The sequence below is a fragment of the Ambystoma mexicanum genome, chromosome 2q (genome assembly GCF_040938575.1).
Source record: "Ambystoma mexicanum isolate Mex_15411 chromosome 2q, UKY_AmexF1_1, whole genome shotgun sequence".
Classification (NCBI taxonomy): Eukaryota; Metazoa; Chordata; class Amphibia; order Caudata; family Ambystomatidae; genus Ambystoma; species Ambystoma mexicanum.
In genome coordinates this window covers 850,124,592-850,139,148 of record NC_090924.1, presented here as the reverse complement: position 1 = coordinate 850,139,148, position 14,557 = coordinate 850,124,592, and the positions used below count along the sequence as shown (strand labels likewise).

General features: G+C 46.2%; 1 protein-coding gene across 5 annotated transcripts in view; it reads left to right on the top strand.

The window, feature by feature from the left end:
• Window positions 1–14,557, top strand: part of SVIL (supervillin) — a 950,451-nt gene that overhangs the window by 550,000 nt on the left and 385,894 nt on the right. For all 5 annotated transcript variants that reach the window (XM_069648084.1, XM_069648081.1, XM_069648082.1 and 2 more), the window contains one exon: window positions 13,361–13,408. In XM_069648084.1, the coding sequence (XP_069504185.1) occupies window positions 13,361–13,408 (48 nt within the window). The remainder of the gene's footprint in view (window positions 1–13,360; window positions 13,409–14,557) is intronic.

Here is a 14,557-nt window from a genome sequence, read left to right as displayed (position 1 = left end):
ATGATGCTAGGCTCCTTATAATTATAAGGCATATGTATAATGTGTGACTAACATCTGTTCTCCGGGCTTCAATGAATGCATTAATTGTGTGAATAACTGCTTGGAATTTGAAAGTGGTGTGTAATCCATAGTGGGTTACCTATTACATATGTACTAAAGTATTTTTTCTTACCTTGAAATATTTGAAGGATACCTTTTAGTGTAGTAGTGTAATAAATGATTGTTCTTTTAGAACTTACCTGTGTGGATATTTTTCTTATCAAGTCTAAGTAGTAATTTCAGCCTTGCTGCTTGGTCAGAGCTACTTATGAGACTGGCTTAGCTGAACTTCAGCTGGGTTTATGAACAGCCTTGTTAACCATAGGTGAACTTTTTAAAGTCTTACACAAGTAGTGACTTTTAAAAATCCTCCTAACATCAGTGGATGCTGTTATGCACTCGAGAGTGCTACAAATTTCAGAAGCAGCCTCCTTCCAAAGAGCTAAGTGCTTGCTCGGTTAGGGCGAACGCACGAGCAGATACTTTTTAAAGGCAAGTTCAATGAAACACTATTAGCAAGGCAGCTACCTGGGTGCCCCTATCCACCTTTTACAAATATTACTGTATTGATGGGTTTTCAGGTGGGCACTTCCTTTGGGCATGCTCTACTGAAGAATCTGTTGGCCTACGTTAGTTGAGCTTCCTCTCTCCCACCCCCTTTTGTTTGTAGGTTGTATTTATTTGAAGAACAGGGATGTCTGTTTCCATCAGAAATGCTTGCAATAATACATTTACAGATGTCATAGGCATTCCCACAAAGGGAGCTATGCAATAGAATAAAGATGAGAAAAAGTAGTGAGCGAGTGTGTGTGCAGAAAAATGAGGACATATACCAGGGACAAAACAAACACAATGTATATAGGAAAATAGGTAATTTACAAAGGTAACAGTATCTTAAGGGGGGGGGGGCAAATGCTTCAAACTAAAGAGAAATACAAATTAAATATATAAATGTACATTATTAAGTGTCACTGGAGGCAGTGGTGGGGTCAGGTAGGGAGGAAGGGGCTAGGGTAGGGGGAGTTCCCTCTTTAGCAAGTATGTGAAGCAAGCTTTGAAGAGATCAACAGTTGGGCTATGTTATGTGAAGTGGATTCCAGTGGATTGGGGCGGGTAGGGAGAAAGAACGGAAGTACTTTAACTTTTTTTTTTTCCCTGCAGCAGTCTCATCCGCTTATGAGGGAGTTCCGCGGGTACTTGCTTCGTTGATGGTAGCAAATAAATCCCCTTCCTGTGCCTTGCTCTTTTTAACTAGACTACAGTCTCTCGTTTTCATGGTGAGGGCTAGACTCGTGCTTCAAAAAGGTACCTGTCGCTTGCCATCTTGGTAATCCATATTTTATGTATTGTGATGAAGCGCAAGGCATTGTCACTTCTCCAAAGGGGGTGGGAGGGACACTTCTTATGACGTTAGGGACGATATTTGATCAAAACAGGGTATCTCAAACTCACCTGGCCCCTCTCGACCCCTTTCCGACAACCCTAACAATAGCTCCTTCCCTAATGGGGTCATGAGGTATTGTCACCCTGCCATTCCCCTAGAAAGTACTGGGACGAGGAAGAAAAGAAAGTTACGACGAACTCTATTGACACACAAGGAGAATGGCAAGATCAGTACTGTGACGAGGGTTAAGTGCGAAAACCTGAAGATTACCTATAGGAACCACCTTGAACAGTCTAGTGGTTTCCGACTTCCTATTGGTCCAACAGTAGTTGAAATGGAGAAGGGAAACCAGTAAGTGTTGTCAAGCATTCCCTGGAGTAACTGACAGTGAAGCAGGTGAAAACAATGGGCTGCAGAAGATGGGTTTACTGATGCTACAGAGGTGTTCCTAAGTGGTCCAAGGTGAAGGGACCGTCTAGCTAGAGGGAGAAGCAGCAGTCCAGGTGGGCAAAACCAGGGGACTGTACAGTGAAGAGGAGACCTGCTCACTGCGAGGGACCACATGCTGTGGAGCTGCCGCAGCACACCGGACAAGGGGAGAAGACTTCAAAAGCCTAAACTGAAGTAAATAGACCCCAAGACCGATCAAAGACTACTGGGGGAGACGATAAAGTTACAGCAGTGACCAGGACCTTTGGTAGGGGCAGAAGGGGCAAGTGAGCTATCTTGCCACAGCGAAATAGGGGAAGAAAGGAAACTTTGCGAAGCAAAGTAAACTCTCCAAACACCCAAGAAAGAAGGAGCTGGGACCTGCCCCAATGAATATTACCCTTGACAGTAATCTTCATTGTCACAGTAATTGGCAGGGTTGTGAACCAGGTCTGCGACAAAGAATCACTAAAGGAACTATGATTCGCCACTGGGACCCACCAGCCGAGTGTGACGCAGGTCCTCTTCATCGTGGCAGTACTTGGCTAAGAGGAGGGCCAAGTGAAGTGAACCAAAGAAGAGGGATCAGGGTCTGAGACCCACAGTAGGAAAGGCTTGAGATGAGACCCGTGTTGTGAGAACTGTTGAAACTTGATGAGAGAAGCCTGAGTGAGACCAAGGGAAAGGGAGCCATTCTCTTGATGTCAGCATTTTGAGTTGGAGCTTTAGTTTCGGAACCAGCCAACTTTACTTTTTTGTGCACAATTGGGAACTTTTGGTACTCCAATTGAATCATTACTTTAAATCTTGGAAAACAACTGTCCAGGAGGAAGCAGTCACTCCTGGACCAAGAACACTGGCATAAGCTTTAGTCGAGTTATTAGCGTTGGGGTTGGAAATAGTCCACCGTTGTGTCAAAAAGCCTATTTGCTTGATATAAGACTTCCTGACGGTCTCCTTAGTTTTAGTTGAGGCAGGAAAACCCCTTTCAAACACAATTCTGTTGTATAAAGAGCCTTCTAAATGTTCAGTACAATAAATAAAATAAATACTTAGGGCAAGATAGGGGTTTTCATTTCATTTTCTCATTTAATAAATGTTTCTGCCAGCCATCATACCTCCGCACCCTTACAGTATATGAACACGTGATACTTGGATCTCATTTTTAGGCATCAGCTTTTTGTGTTAAAGCTCCACGATATTCTGTTATCCGTTTCTACATAAGGCATCAATCGTATTCCACTTGTCACTTGAGGTTAGATCAGGATTTCCATTGGTCTCCTAGTGGGGATGGGGAATCAAGAATACCCTGTACTATTTGCCCCACATAGCTTAAATAGTTCTGCTCCATCATAACCAGTTGGTCTGATCTACAGTGACTTATCTATACCCTGTTCTAAAAACCTGTATTTTTGAGAAGATGACAAGTGATGGACTTATTAATTGTGAGATCATGCTCTCCAAAGGAACATCAACACTTACATTGTTAACCAAGTAATGGCTCTTCACCATGGTCCTTATTTAGTAACACCTATTAAAAGAAAGTTCCCACTCTTTCTATAACCGGTTAACCACCATTTGCATATCCTCGATGCTTAGATCTGTCTGGGTTTTGGTAGTAATGGGACTGTTTTTCGTCATTGCCAATGAAGTTTACCCAGGCTTATAGCGCCAGGTAGTCTTGATTCAAAGGCAATACCGGCTCTCTGTTCTCACTAAGAAGAGAGCTCACATCCAAGCCCGTATCGTGGAGGTATCCAACAACTCGGCCGAACTCTTTAAAATCTGCAAGGAACTGGCCAATCCTGCTGCAGTCTCTACCTCTCCTGTCCCTTCCCAGGCCCTCTGCACGGCCCTGGCTTCTCACTTCATCTCTAAAACTCAGGACATCTTGTCCTCTTTCCCACTCTACTCCCTGCGCATCCTCTGGCCCTTCTGCTGCCACCTCTCCTCCCTCCTTCTCTGCCTTTCCCCTGTGCTCCTCAGATGAGGTTTCTAGACAAGTCCGATCTATGAAAGTCTCGTCAAAACAGGTCCACCGCTGTTCTTCCAAAACCATCAAGGACCACATTGACTCCCTGGCTCCTGCCCTTGCTGATTTCTGTAACCACTCCTTCACCACTGGAGTCTTCCCGTCCCCTCTGAAGCACTCCCTTGTGCATCCTCTTCTTAAACCCTCTGCCAACCCTTCCTGCCCTGCTAACTATCGCCCAATCTCTATCACTCCTTTCTTGTGCATACTCCTTGAAAAGCTGGCCATCTCACAGCTTAATCTTCAGACTGAATCTGTTGGCTGGCTTCGGGACCATCAGTCTGGCTTCAAGGCTGCCAGAAGCACGGAAACTGCTCTTCTGAACATCCGCGAAGACCTGCTCTCTAACATTGATTCCAACACCCCTTGTGTCATCATCTTACTTGATCTCTCGCCTGCCTTCGACATGGTCAACCATGCCATCCTGCTCAACCGTCTCCATGATACCCTGGGCATTACGGGTCAGGCCCTGGCGTGGCTGACTTCTTTTCTCTCCGTCCCAGGTCCAACTCGGGTTCTTCCTCTCCTCCATCTCTATCTCTACACTTCTTGCCCACCGCATTGCTGCACTCTGCCCCAAATTCCAGTGCTATGCGGATGATACTCGGCTCATTTTCAGGCTACCCTCAGCCACTTCTCCTGCCTCCCTCATCTCTGACTGCCTATCTGCCATCCAGGAGTGGTGTGCCGCCAATGATCTCTGCCTCAATGCCAGCAAGACTGAGATTCTCCTCATCGGCACACCCACACCCTCCTTTCCTGTCACTCTCTGGCCAGCCTCTCTTGGCCCTCTCCCTGCTCCCTCCTGTGAGGCTAAAAACCTCAGGGTCATCTTCGACTCCACACTCTCCTTCTCTCCGCACATCTCCAATATCTCTAAGAAGTCACATTACCAGCTGCACCTCATCAGAGGCATTCTACCTTTCCTATCCTTCCCCCCAGAAGCTCACTGTCTCCAGAGCTCTGGTTCTCTCTAAGCTGGACTATTGTAACAGCCTCTTTCTAGATCTGCCTGCTTCTACCCTCTGCCGCTTATCCAGAACCGGACTGCAAGATTTGTCCTTGGCCTCAAGCCCAGGGATCGTATCTCTCCAGGACTGAAATCCCTGCACTGGCTCCCAGTGGTTGCGAGGATTAAGTTCAAAACCCTCTGCATCATCCACAAGGACTTCTGGGGCCAAGGGCCTCAATATCTTCAACTCTCTCTTAATATCTCCCCTCTCGAGCTCTTCACTCATCCACCTCCAACTCCCTCAGGGTCAGTCGCTTCTCCAAGCAACGAGTGAAACTTGAGTGCGCCCCTGAAACTTGAGGAGAACCATCTCCAGTTCCGGAAGCACCTCAAAACCTTTCTCTTTGCTTCTGCTTTCTCTCCTCCTCTCCCCTGCTGATTTCCTTGCTTATACTGAAACTGCACTGGCTTACCTGGCCACCCTCTGATCTTGGGCCCAGGTCCCCCCTGTCCGCCAGTCGCACACCTCCACTGCCCTCCTGGATACCCCAGCACTTGGGGACTGTTCTGTATCCCTACAGTGCTACCACTAGCACTTGACACCCGATGCCTGCACTTACCCTTCTCCCTTGCACTTGCCACCTGTTGGCCATTCTTTACTTTATGTATTCTTATCCCATGTATTGCACTGTCCACTTCCCCCCCCTGCACCTCTCCTTCCCCCTGTTCCCATGCACTTGCGCGATCTGAATGACACTTGGCCTAGTAGGATCGTTGTTGGTCTTCCCTCTGTTCCCCCTCCCTTGCCTCGTCGCGCCTTGAAACACTTGTGTATAGGTGCGTTATAAATGCCATATCATATCATATATATCATTCGGTTAAAGACACAGAGGTGAGCATTATGCTCAACTCTTTATTGCCACTCTTCACAGCAGCCTTTCTTTAAAAACAAATTTCTTTTTTTTTTTATTTTTTTTTTTTAGTAAACTAAATAACAAAACTTCCATTTAAATATACAGGACTACCAATCCCCAGAAGTCCCTAATGTTCCTGTAGTTTTGTACTTCTCCAAAATAACCATTCCTGGCCCGGCACAGCCACATCATGTCTTGTCCATAACTCTTCCTCTTTTTTATGATCCAACAGGCATCCTAGCTTTCCAAACCACTGGGAACCCATCCCAATCCTCCACACGAGCACAACCCTTGCTCCGCCTTGAACTATTCCTCCACTCCTGGACTGTCCTCCGTTACGACCACCGACTCTGCTCAACTGTTTTTATGATCCTCACCTAGGAGCCAAACAAAAGATCACCATTGGGGAGGGAATACGCAGTTTAGGCACCACAGTTACCACTAACATTTACCTACTTTGAGCCATATTTACCCGATATATCGGTATAACCATATCACATTACATAGTTATTTATACATACTAGCGCCAGCAAGATTCTCTCCCCTCCTCCCCTGCCCCCCCCCCCCCTGCGTATTCAGGGTGAGATAATGCTCGCCTCTGGGCCTTTAATAGAATCAAGACTACCTGGCGCTATAAGCCTGAGTAATCTTCATTCTATATCAAGACCAGAGGCAAGCAGTACGTTTGTTCAAAGCTGTTCAACACAACCGCTGCCACAGATGATATAGGCTTGAAATAAAAGGCCTTGAACGTCCCTTCTGGTGACCAATCTGCTGACTTCAAAATGTCTTGTAGAGAAGCGCCTGTTGCAAAAGCCTTTGGGTGCCATCGCCCCTCTTGCTGAATGTGCTCCAAACAACTCCAAGCCTACGCCTGCCACATGCATCACTTCTCTAATCCACCTAGCAATGGTGGTGGAGGCTTTAAGCAAATAATAGTTGGACCCTCTACCCCTCACCCCCGTGGTCGCACCTCCTTGGTAGCCTCTTCATAAGCCTTAATGCACCGGGCTACACCCAACTTGGGTTCCCCAGCGGAAAATATGGGTATGAAATGACACAGGACTGGCTTTCAGTCCTTTTAGCAGTTGTATACACATTGACCTTTTCACAATTTACCTCGGGAGAATTGACCTAATTTAGAAGGTCAATTAGGACATTTATGGGGGGGAACCCCCCGCAACCCTCCACCCAATCCAAAAACCCCCACAACTGCCCACCCAATCCCCTTATTATATTTATAATCTAAAACCAACCCAATACATATATAAAATAACTAAAATAATATGAAGGTCAATTAGGACCACTATAATTAGGTTAATTTTGCAAAAGGTCAATTGTAAAAGGTCAATTTGGGTAATACCCTTTTAGTGATACGATACAGCACTCCTTCCGGGTCAAAAACGTGTTTCTGCTTATCTCTAGTACCTTCACTTGGAGACTCTCCTACACAACACAAGGCACAGTAACATTGCTAACTTACTAGAGAGACGGTGTATAGTTTATTTGCCTGCCACTCTTTAAATAGGCCGAATACCACCTCTACGTCTCAAAGCACAGAATATTTGGCTGTAGGCGGTTTTCGCACTTTGATGCCTCGTAAGAGCCTAACTACCTCTGGATGCTCTCCTCTGGCCGCCCGTCACATTTTTCATGACCTGCTGAAATGGCCAACCTGTATACTCCTATGGTACGGAAAGTTTTGCCATTTTACATGAAGCACCATTTTACAGAAGTTGAGAACATGCACTAAAGGGGCAGAAACGGGATGACTCTGGTGCACTCTGCTCCACTCCTCCCATTTGGCCCAAGCAGTGTCATAGCTCCCACGGGTGGAAGGCACCCAGGAGTCTGATACAGTACGCAGCAGCCGCTGAATGACCAGCACTGCCTGAAACTCTGCACGGTAGCAACCGCAGTGTCTGCTAATAGTGGATGTGCTGGACATCTCTGGTTGGTCAGCAGGTCCGGCTGAGACAAAATCACTCTTGGAAAATCCAAAGAAAGTTTCATCAGAATCGGAAACCACGCTTGCGATTTCCACAATGGACAAACGATCACCAGCTCTGCTCGTTCCCTGCACACTTCGCCAGGTTCCTCGTCAGCATGATGAACGGGGGAAAGGCATAGTGCAGCGCCCGTGTTCCTCCACAGTTGGATGCATCTGTCCCTAACGCTCCTGGATCTAGCCTCCAATTGAAATAAGTTTACCTCTGCATGTTCAACCTGTAGGTGAGGTCCCCAGAGCTCCTGTAATTGTAAGAACACTGGCCTGTGCAACCTCCAGTCGCTTGCGTCCTCCAGGTATCTGGAGTTCCAATCTGCAATTATGTTCTGCTTCCCTGTCAGATACTACGCTGTTATTGCTATCCTCTTCTCTAGACAGTAGTGCCAGAAGTCTTTCACTAGCTCTACAAGCATTTTTCAATAGTATTCCCCCCCCCAACCTTGTTTATGTTCATCTTCAACAGGATGAAGCAACTCGCCGTTCTCTGATGAAAGCCCTTACTGCGAACAAGCCTGCCAAGAGCTCCAAACAGTTTGCATCTGTAATTCTTGCTGGGACCATTTTCCCCATGTTTCTTCCACACCTTGCGCCCCAGCCTTCCCTGCTGGCATCCGACTCTATTAACTCTGGCACGTCCCTGAATATGGCTCTGCCTTTCCAGGCTTCCATATTCTGCAGCCACCAATCTAGTTCTACTCCCCGGCTTCGTCTAGCGGGACCATCTGATGGTACCGTACCCCTCCCTGTAAGTGTCTGATATTGAGCCGTTGTAGGGCCCTGTAATGCAGGGGCCTGGGAAATATCACCTGGACCGATGAAGCCATGAGACCAACTATCCTGGCTATACTCCGAAGCCAAATATGGGTCTTCAGAAGCACTGCCCTCTGCTCCTTTTTTATTGCTCTTATCTTCTGCATGGGCAGCTCCACTGTGGCCTTCCTGGTGTCTGTAACAACGCCCAAAAATTCAATCTTCTGACTCGGAACCGATACCGACTTCTCCCTGTTCACTAGGAAACCTAATCAGTGGTCAAAGTGAGCGGGAGTGGTCGAGAGAGGTGCTCCTCTACTTTTTTTAATTACCTTTTACAGCTCCTATACTTTTATTTTAAAAAGAAACCATTCTGGAATGGTTTTGTTTTAGAATAAATGTAGGTAGAATTTACATGCATTTTCAGCGCACTGCACTGATCGTTCCCTTAAACAGCAGGTGCAAGTGTTTGGGGGTGTGTATTGTGTGTGGGAGGGGATGTGGTGATGGGGTTTTTGGGGAGCCGGGCAGGCCAGCAGGGAACATAGTTCCACTACTTCTTTTCGTACACTTCGACCACTGAACCTAATGAGGTCAATAGGCTGCATACCCACTGATTCAGCGTTGTCTCGTCAACCTGTCCTGCGCCAGGATCAGGATGTTGTCTAGACTATGATCCTGATCCCTCTGTCCCTGATGGCTTCCGCCACTTGCCGCATTACTTTGGTATACACCCATGGGGCTGACGCTAGTCCGAAGGGCAGGCAAGCAAACTGCCAGCTCTGGTCTCTCCACAAAAATCTGAGGAACTCCCTGCCCTGCGTCGCTACTAGGATGGCGAGATAGCATCCTTCAAGTGTAGCCTCACCAGCCAGCCTGCTTTGCACAAGATGTCCCTTAGGAGGAGTATGCCATCCATCTTTAAATATCGATAGACCAGCCAGCTGTTTAGCTCCTTCAGATTAATCATTGGTCTCAATTTCCCTTTCCTGTGCACCAGGAACATATTGCTGTAGAAACCTGTACGCTCGCCCAAGCATCACTCTATTGGCCCTTTCCCTGCTATTGTCTTTAATTCCCTTTCTAGGAGGATTCCTTCCTCCATCATGCTGAGCCTCGCTGGGTGCCATTCATGCTGCAGGGGATGCACAAACTCCAAGTCGAAGCCAGCAATGGTCTGCAAGACCCAAGCATCACATGATGGCACCCGCCATTTGCCTATAAATCATTTCGTCCTTACTCCCACCTTGGGATAGCTCTCGCTTTGCACACTTACCGCTGGCGGCGTTCTGTTGCCTATATCCGGCACGGACTCACCGCCCACGGGGTCCTCTGCCTCTGGACGGGAAGACGGCATCTTGTCAGCTTTCCCAGCACTGCGCTCTAGTGCCTTGGGGCCTCCTTGGGAAGTTGATCCAACTGGTCGATCAGCCCTTATGTCGACTGGTCCCTGTGAAAACACGTCCTGGGATTTTTTGCCGGATAGAAGTTTGAGCCTTCTCCAGGACCGTGTAAGTCACTACAAACTGGGACATCTCCTTGGCGAAAGCTTCCCCAAGTAGGAGTCCCTGCACTGCTACGCCTGCTTCATAATTCGCCAGGTTTCCTAGTTTGCTGTCCATTTTAAGGCGCAGACTGCTCCGCCTTTCTGCCGACAGAGTGCAGCTGGCATTACCAAGCAGGCATACTGCTCTGTGTGCCCAGCTCGCTAGTGTAGTTGCATCCACTGGCTCACCCATATCCCTGGTGCCCTCAGCCAGGTCCATAATCTTTGCAAGTGGTTTGGCCATGTGGAGGACCTTGGTTCACTCCTCGCCTGACTTTAGTCGCTTCGTCAGAAATGTGACAATTTTTGCATCCAGCTCTGGTGTGTCCATTATCTTACAGAGCAAAACTGGCCTTGAGCACTTTGCTCTCATTCAAAAGCGCACTTCCTTCTCCAAGGGCCTCCTAATGCATTGTTCTATGTATTGGGTCACCCTCAGTGACGGGAGCCATTCGGTGGACTTAGGGTGATATATACTATCAGGGTCAAACATGTTGCCCATGTTGTCCCCCACTTCCGATGTTGACTTGGACACATTTTGTGGTATGTCTGCATTAGAAAGGTCCACTAAACTATCGTCTTGCTAGCTCTAGTCGTCGTTGTCCTCCTCGGAAGGAGTCTCACCCTCATTGGCGTCCCCTGTTTTTTTCGCCCCTCGGCTGGGGGTTGGGGGGCGAGGACTGGCACTGCCATTTCCCCAAGAAAAGTGGATCTTAGCTTGTTGAAGGGGTTGGCTTCCTCTTGGGGCCGCTGTGGGTCCCCAATCTGATGGCCCATAGGAGTAGAAGATGGGGGTCGTCTTCTGGACCTTTAACTCCCTCTTAAATACTCCTTTCTCTGGAGTGTGATGCTGAGGTTCCTTCACCTGGGCTGAGTTCTCCTTTTCTCAGGAGCCATGCTGTTTTTTACCATGAGGGATTCGAGCGCTTGCAGGCATTCCTCGTTGGTTTGAACTCCTTGTGACATGACTATGGCCAGTGAGTCCTCCAGTACCCTCTTGAAACTCAGGGACAGGTCCTGATCCACTTCCACCTCACTGTATTCTGAAGGGGAGATGTCTGGCTCAATGTGTGCCATTCTTACTAATTGGGCACTATTCACTAATGCTTGTGTCGATCTATGCCTGTGCGTGGCAGGCTGCAATGAGATCAGGCACCTTAAACGGACCCCGTGGACCATAGCTCATAATGGGCAACTCTCCAGGTTTCGATTGTGGCAATAACTACTGCGCATGTGCGCGGGGCAAGATGCTATTTTCTTTCCTAGAACGCATGAATCCTATTGGGCAACTGCGCTTCCTGTAGTTGCGTGCGCGCCTCTGCGCGTCAAAGGAAAAGGTAATTTTCTAGCCATCTGAAGCATGTCGCAGGGGGGCGCACCGGTCACCTGAAAGCGAGTATCATTGCTTGTGGTCCCCGGGTATCGCTTAGTGTCCCAGCTGATTGTGTGTAGTGAGGGATCGTACGCCGGCTCTGGAAACTTTATTCCGCCTCCCTAGCCGAAAGTTTGGGTTTGTACTAGCTTATGCCTGTGCATAAAAGTTGCGCTTTGATCTTTATTCGCATACAATCACAGCTGCTAAGCATTCAATAGATACCCTAACAATCAATGCACGCTACAGTAAAACATGAGTGACTGCAAACAATACTTATCTGTTGGAAGAGCTGCAGAGAAAGAGGAGGAGTTATGGACATGACATTGAAACTGTACTGGGCCAGGATTGGTTATTTTGGAGAAGCATAAAACTACAGGAACACTGGGGAATTCTGGGGATTGGTAGTGCCGTAGGGCTAAATGGAAGTTTCGTTCAGGTGTTTACTGAAAAAAAAAAGGAAATTTGTTTTAAAGGAGGCTGTTGTGAGGAGTGGTAATAAAGAGTTCAACATAATGCTCGCCTCCGGTCTTGACATAGAATGCATAGACAGTACATTATAAAAGTCACAATGACCATTTAGCTGAGGGCACATCCTAATAATAAACTATCGATTGAGGTGCAATGTATGTTCCTGTACCAGTTCGTAACTTTCAGTAGGCTTAAAGGGCACTCGTGTAAGGTAGTGTGTAATTTTATCATTTATAATCGCGCAGGTTATCCAAAAACGTTTGATTACATGTGTGGGCTGTGCATGTGATCCACACCATGCAAGACTGTTCTCATTTCCATCTTCATGTTAGCCATATCAGAGATTGGGAGCTGCAATAACTCTGCGCAGGAATGTTTGGAAACCTATTGTAAAAGTAAAGCAGATATTCACTCTTAATAACAGACTGCCTATTGTAAATAAACAGGCAGCCATAAGCTACCAGGGACCAACCTGTCCTATGGGATTAGGTGACGATTATATTTAAATGGAGTGAGCTACTTTGTTTAGCATATATTCCGGCTAGACCCCCCCTATTAGACGGATGGAGGAGCGGATACATAGGCCGATGCCATGAGTTGCTCAGGATCACACAATTTAGTTAAGTGGCAAAGTTGATAGTAATACATGGCCTCTCTTGTTGATTCTTCAATTTAACCAGCAGACCTCTCCTACCCTATTAGAAATTAATAGAAATGTGCAGGTGCCGAAATACTGTCTACATCTGGAATGGATGGACCATCTGCCCTTAGCCTCATCCTAGCCCATCTGCCCCACCTTTCTTTGCGTAATCAAGGAATTGTTTGTTTACCTGAGACCAGGCAGCAAAAGGTTCCTACAATATTGTTCATTGAACGTATTGCGTGTAGCAAGAGTGCTGGAGTAAATGGTGAGTAATGTTTCTTCGCTAATTTTTAAAATTTTACTAAACCTAGTATTAAATGCCATGTCTTAAAAACAAATGATTGCATACAACAAAGTAAGTTAGCTGCTGTATTTTTCATATGTCCCGTAAATCCAGTCTCTAAAGTCCTGCTGCTCAATTTCATTTTCTAATTAATGGGAATAGCGTGTCCAGCTAGAATTGTCAATTCTTCAATAGTATGTACAATTCACTTAAAACCTATGCGCCTTTTGTGGAGCAGAATCATTGGAAGAATGTCTGTTGTGGCTACTACACTTCCTAATGACTTCAGATGATGCATATATCCTCTGAAGCAGTAAGCCATTCCAAAAATGTCTGACCTATAAAAGGGAGATTATCCTTTGATAATCCCTTCATCCGCAAACTTCTCCTGAGGCAGCGGACGTGTTTTTAGTTTCAATCATTTTCTTTGCATGATCACATTTTTGGTATGATTATCTAGAATATGAATGAGGTACCTTGATAGAGCATGTTTCCAGCATCCTGCAATATTTCCTGTTTGTCTCATTTAACCTGTAGGACGAAGGAGAAATTAAAGATGATAATGCCGTGTCTAATGAGCTGTGGGTAAGCCGGACTGTAATGTGGTGGGCTTTTGCTGAAGCAGTGCCTTCCTACACTGTTGCTGGGAGCTTGGTACTCTTCTCTCTGTCACTTGTAGATTCCTGCTTTGTCTAATTTGCAAAAAAGTCTGCATATTGTCCCCACCACACGGACTTGTATTTTAATAGAATTTTATTTTGCATTTATTTTTTTTGTCCATGAATCCCTGTCACAAGACAGTACTTGGAGGCTGCATCTTTGAACAGTATGCTCCATTCACTTTTATCGTAGTGTTAGCAAAGCTGTTCCTTCCAGGTGCAGTTGCATACATTCTACTATTTTCAGTTAAGCTATTTCAGCTTTAAAAAAAAAAGATGAAATGCTCAGTGTTATTTCAGCAGGTGCTTCTGGGAATTTGCTTTTGGAACAAGTGTGTTAAAAACTAACACCATACAAAAGTGCACAATATTTCTTCATTCCATTCTTTGCTATGCCCATCTAACTCTCTTGCTTTGCTTCTGCCCTGTCTGTAGGAACCTGTCTTTGCTTCTACTTATTCTCCTGCTATACCTGCTGTTCATAAATGCCAATATTTTTTACCTATTCATCGGGTGAGGACACTTTTGTGCATGTTCACCTCGGAGGAATGGCAGGAAACAGTAGCATAGAGGTCACTTACGTTATTACAAGCTTCTGTCTGCGGAGAAGGGTTCAAATTCTACAGTTTATGCTTTACCAATCGATGGTTACTAGTCCAAAGGTGTCTGTTGCACTGATTTATAACATTTGTTTGTTTGCTTCCACTAGTGTAGCTGATCTCAACGTTGACACAATTACAATTTAGACTTGATGATTTCACTTGTAAAGTGTCTTGTGTCTGAGGAAATTGTTAGCATAACTCCTTTAGTAGTTTGGTCATGTATGCCCAACTTGCATATACATACAGTCCAACCAGGGTGGTTTTCAGTGAATTACAAACGGTTACTTTCCATTAATGGAGGTTTTGCCATGATACATTGACCATTGCTGCCAATTACCTGGAAACAGGAATATTAAATGTGTAACTGTCTTGCTTAATGCTGGCTCTTAATTGCAAATTATATTACTCTTGCGTCCTGTCCCCTTTCCTCCATACTGTTAGGGCGTCCCTTCAAAGGGACGGGAGAGGGAACC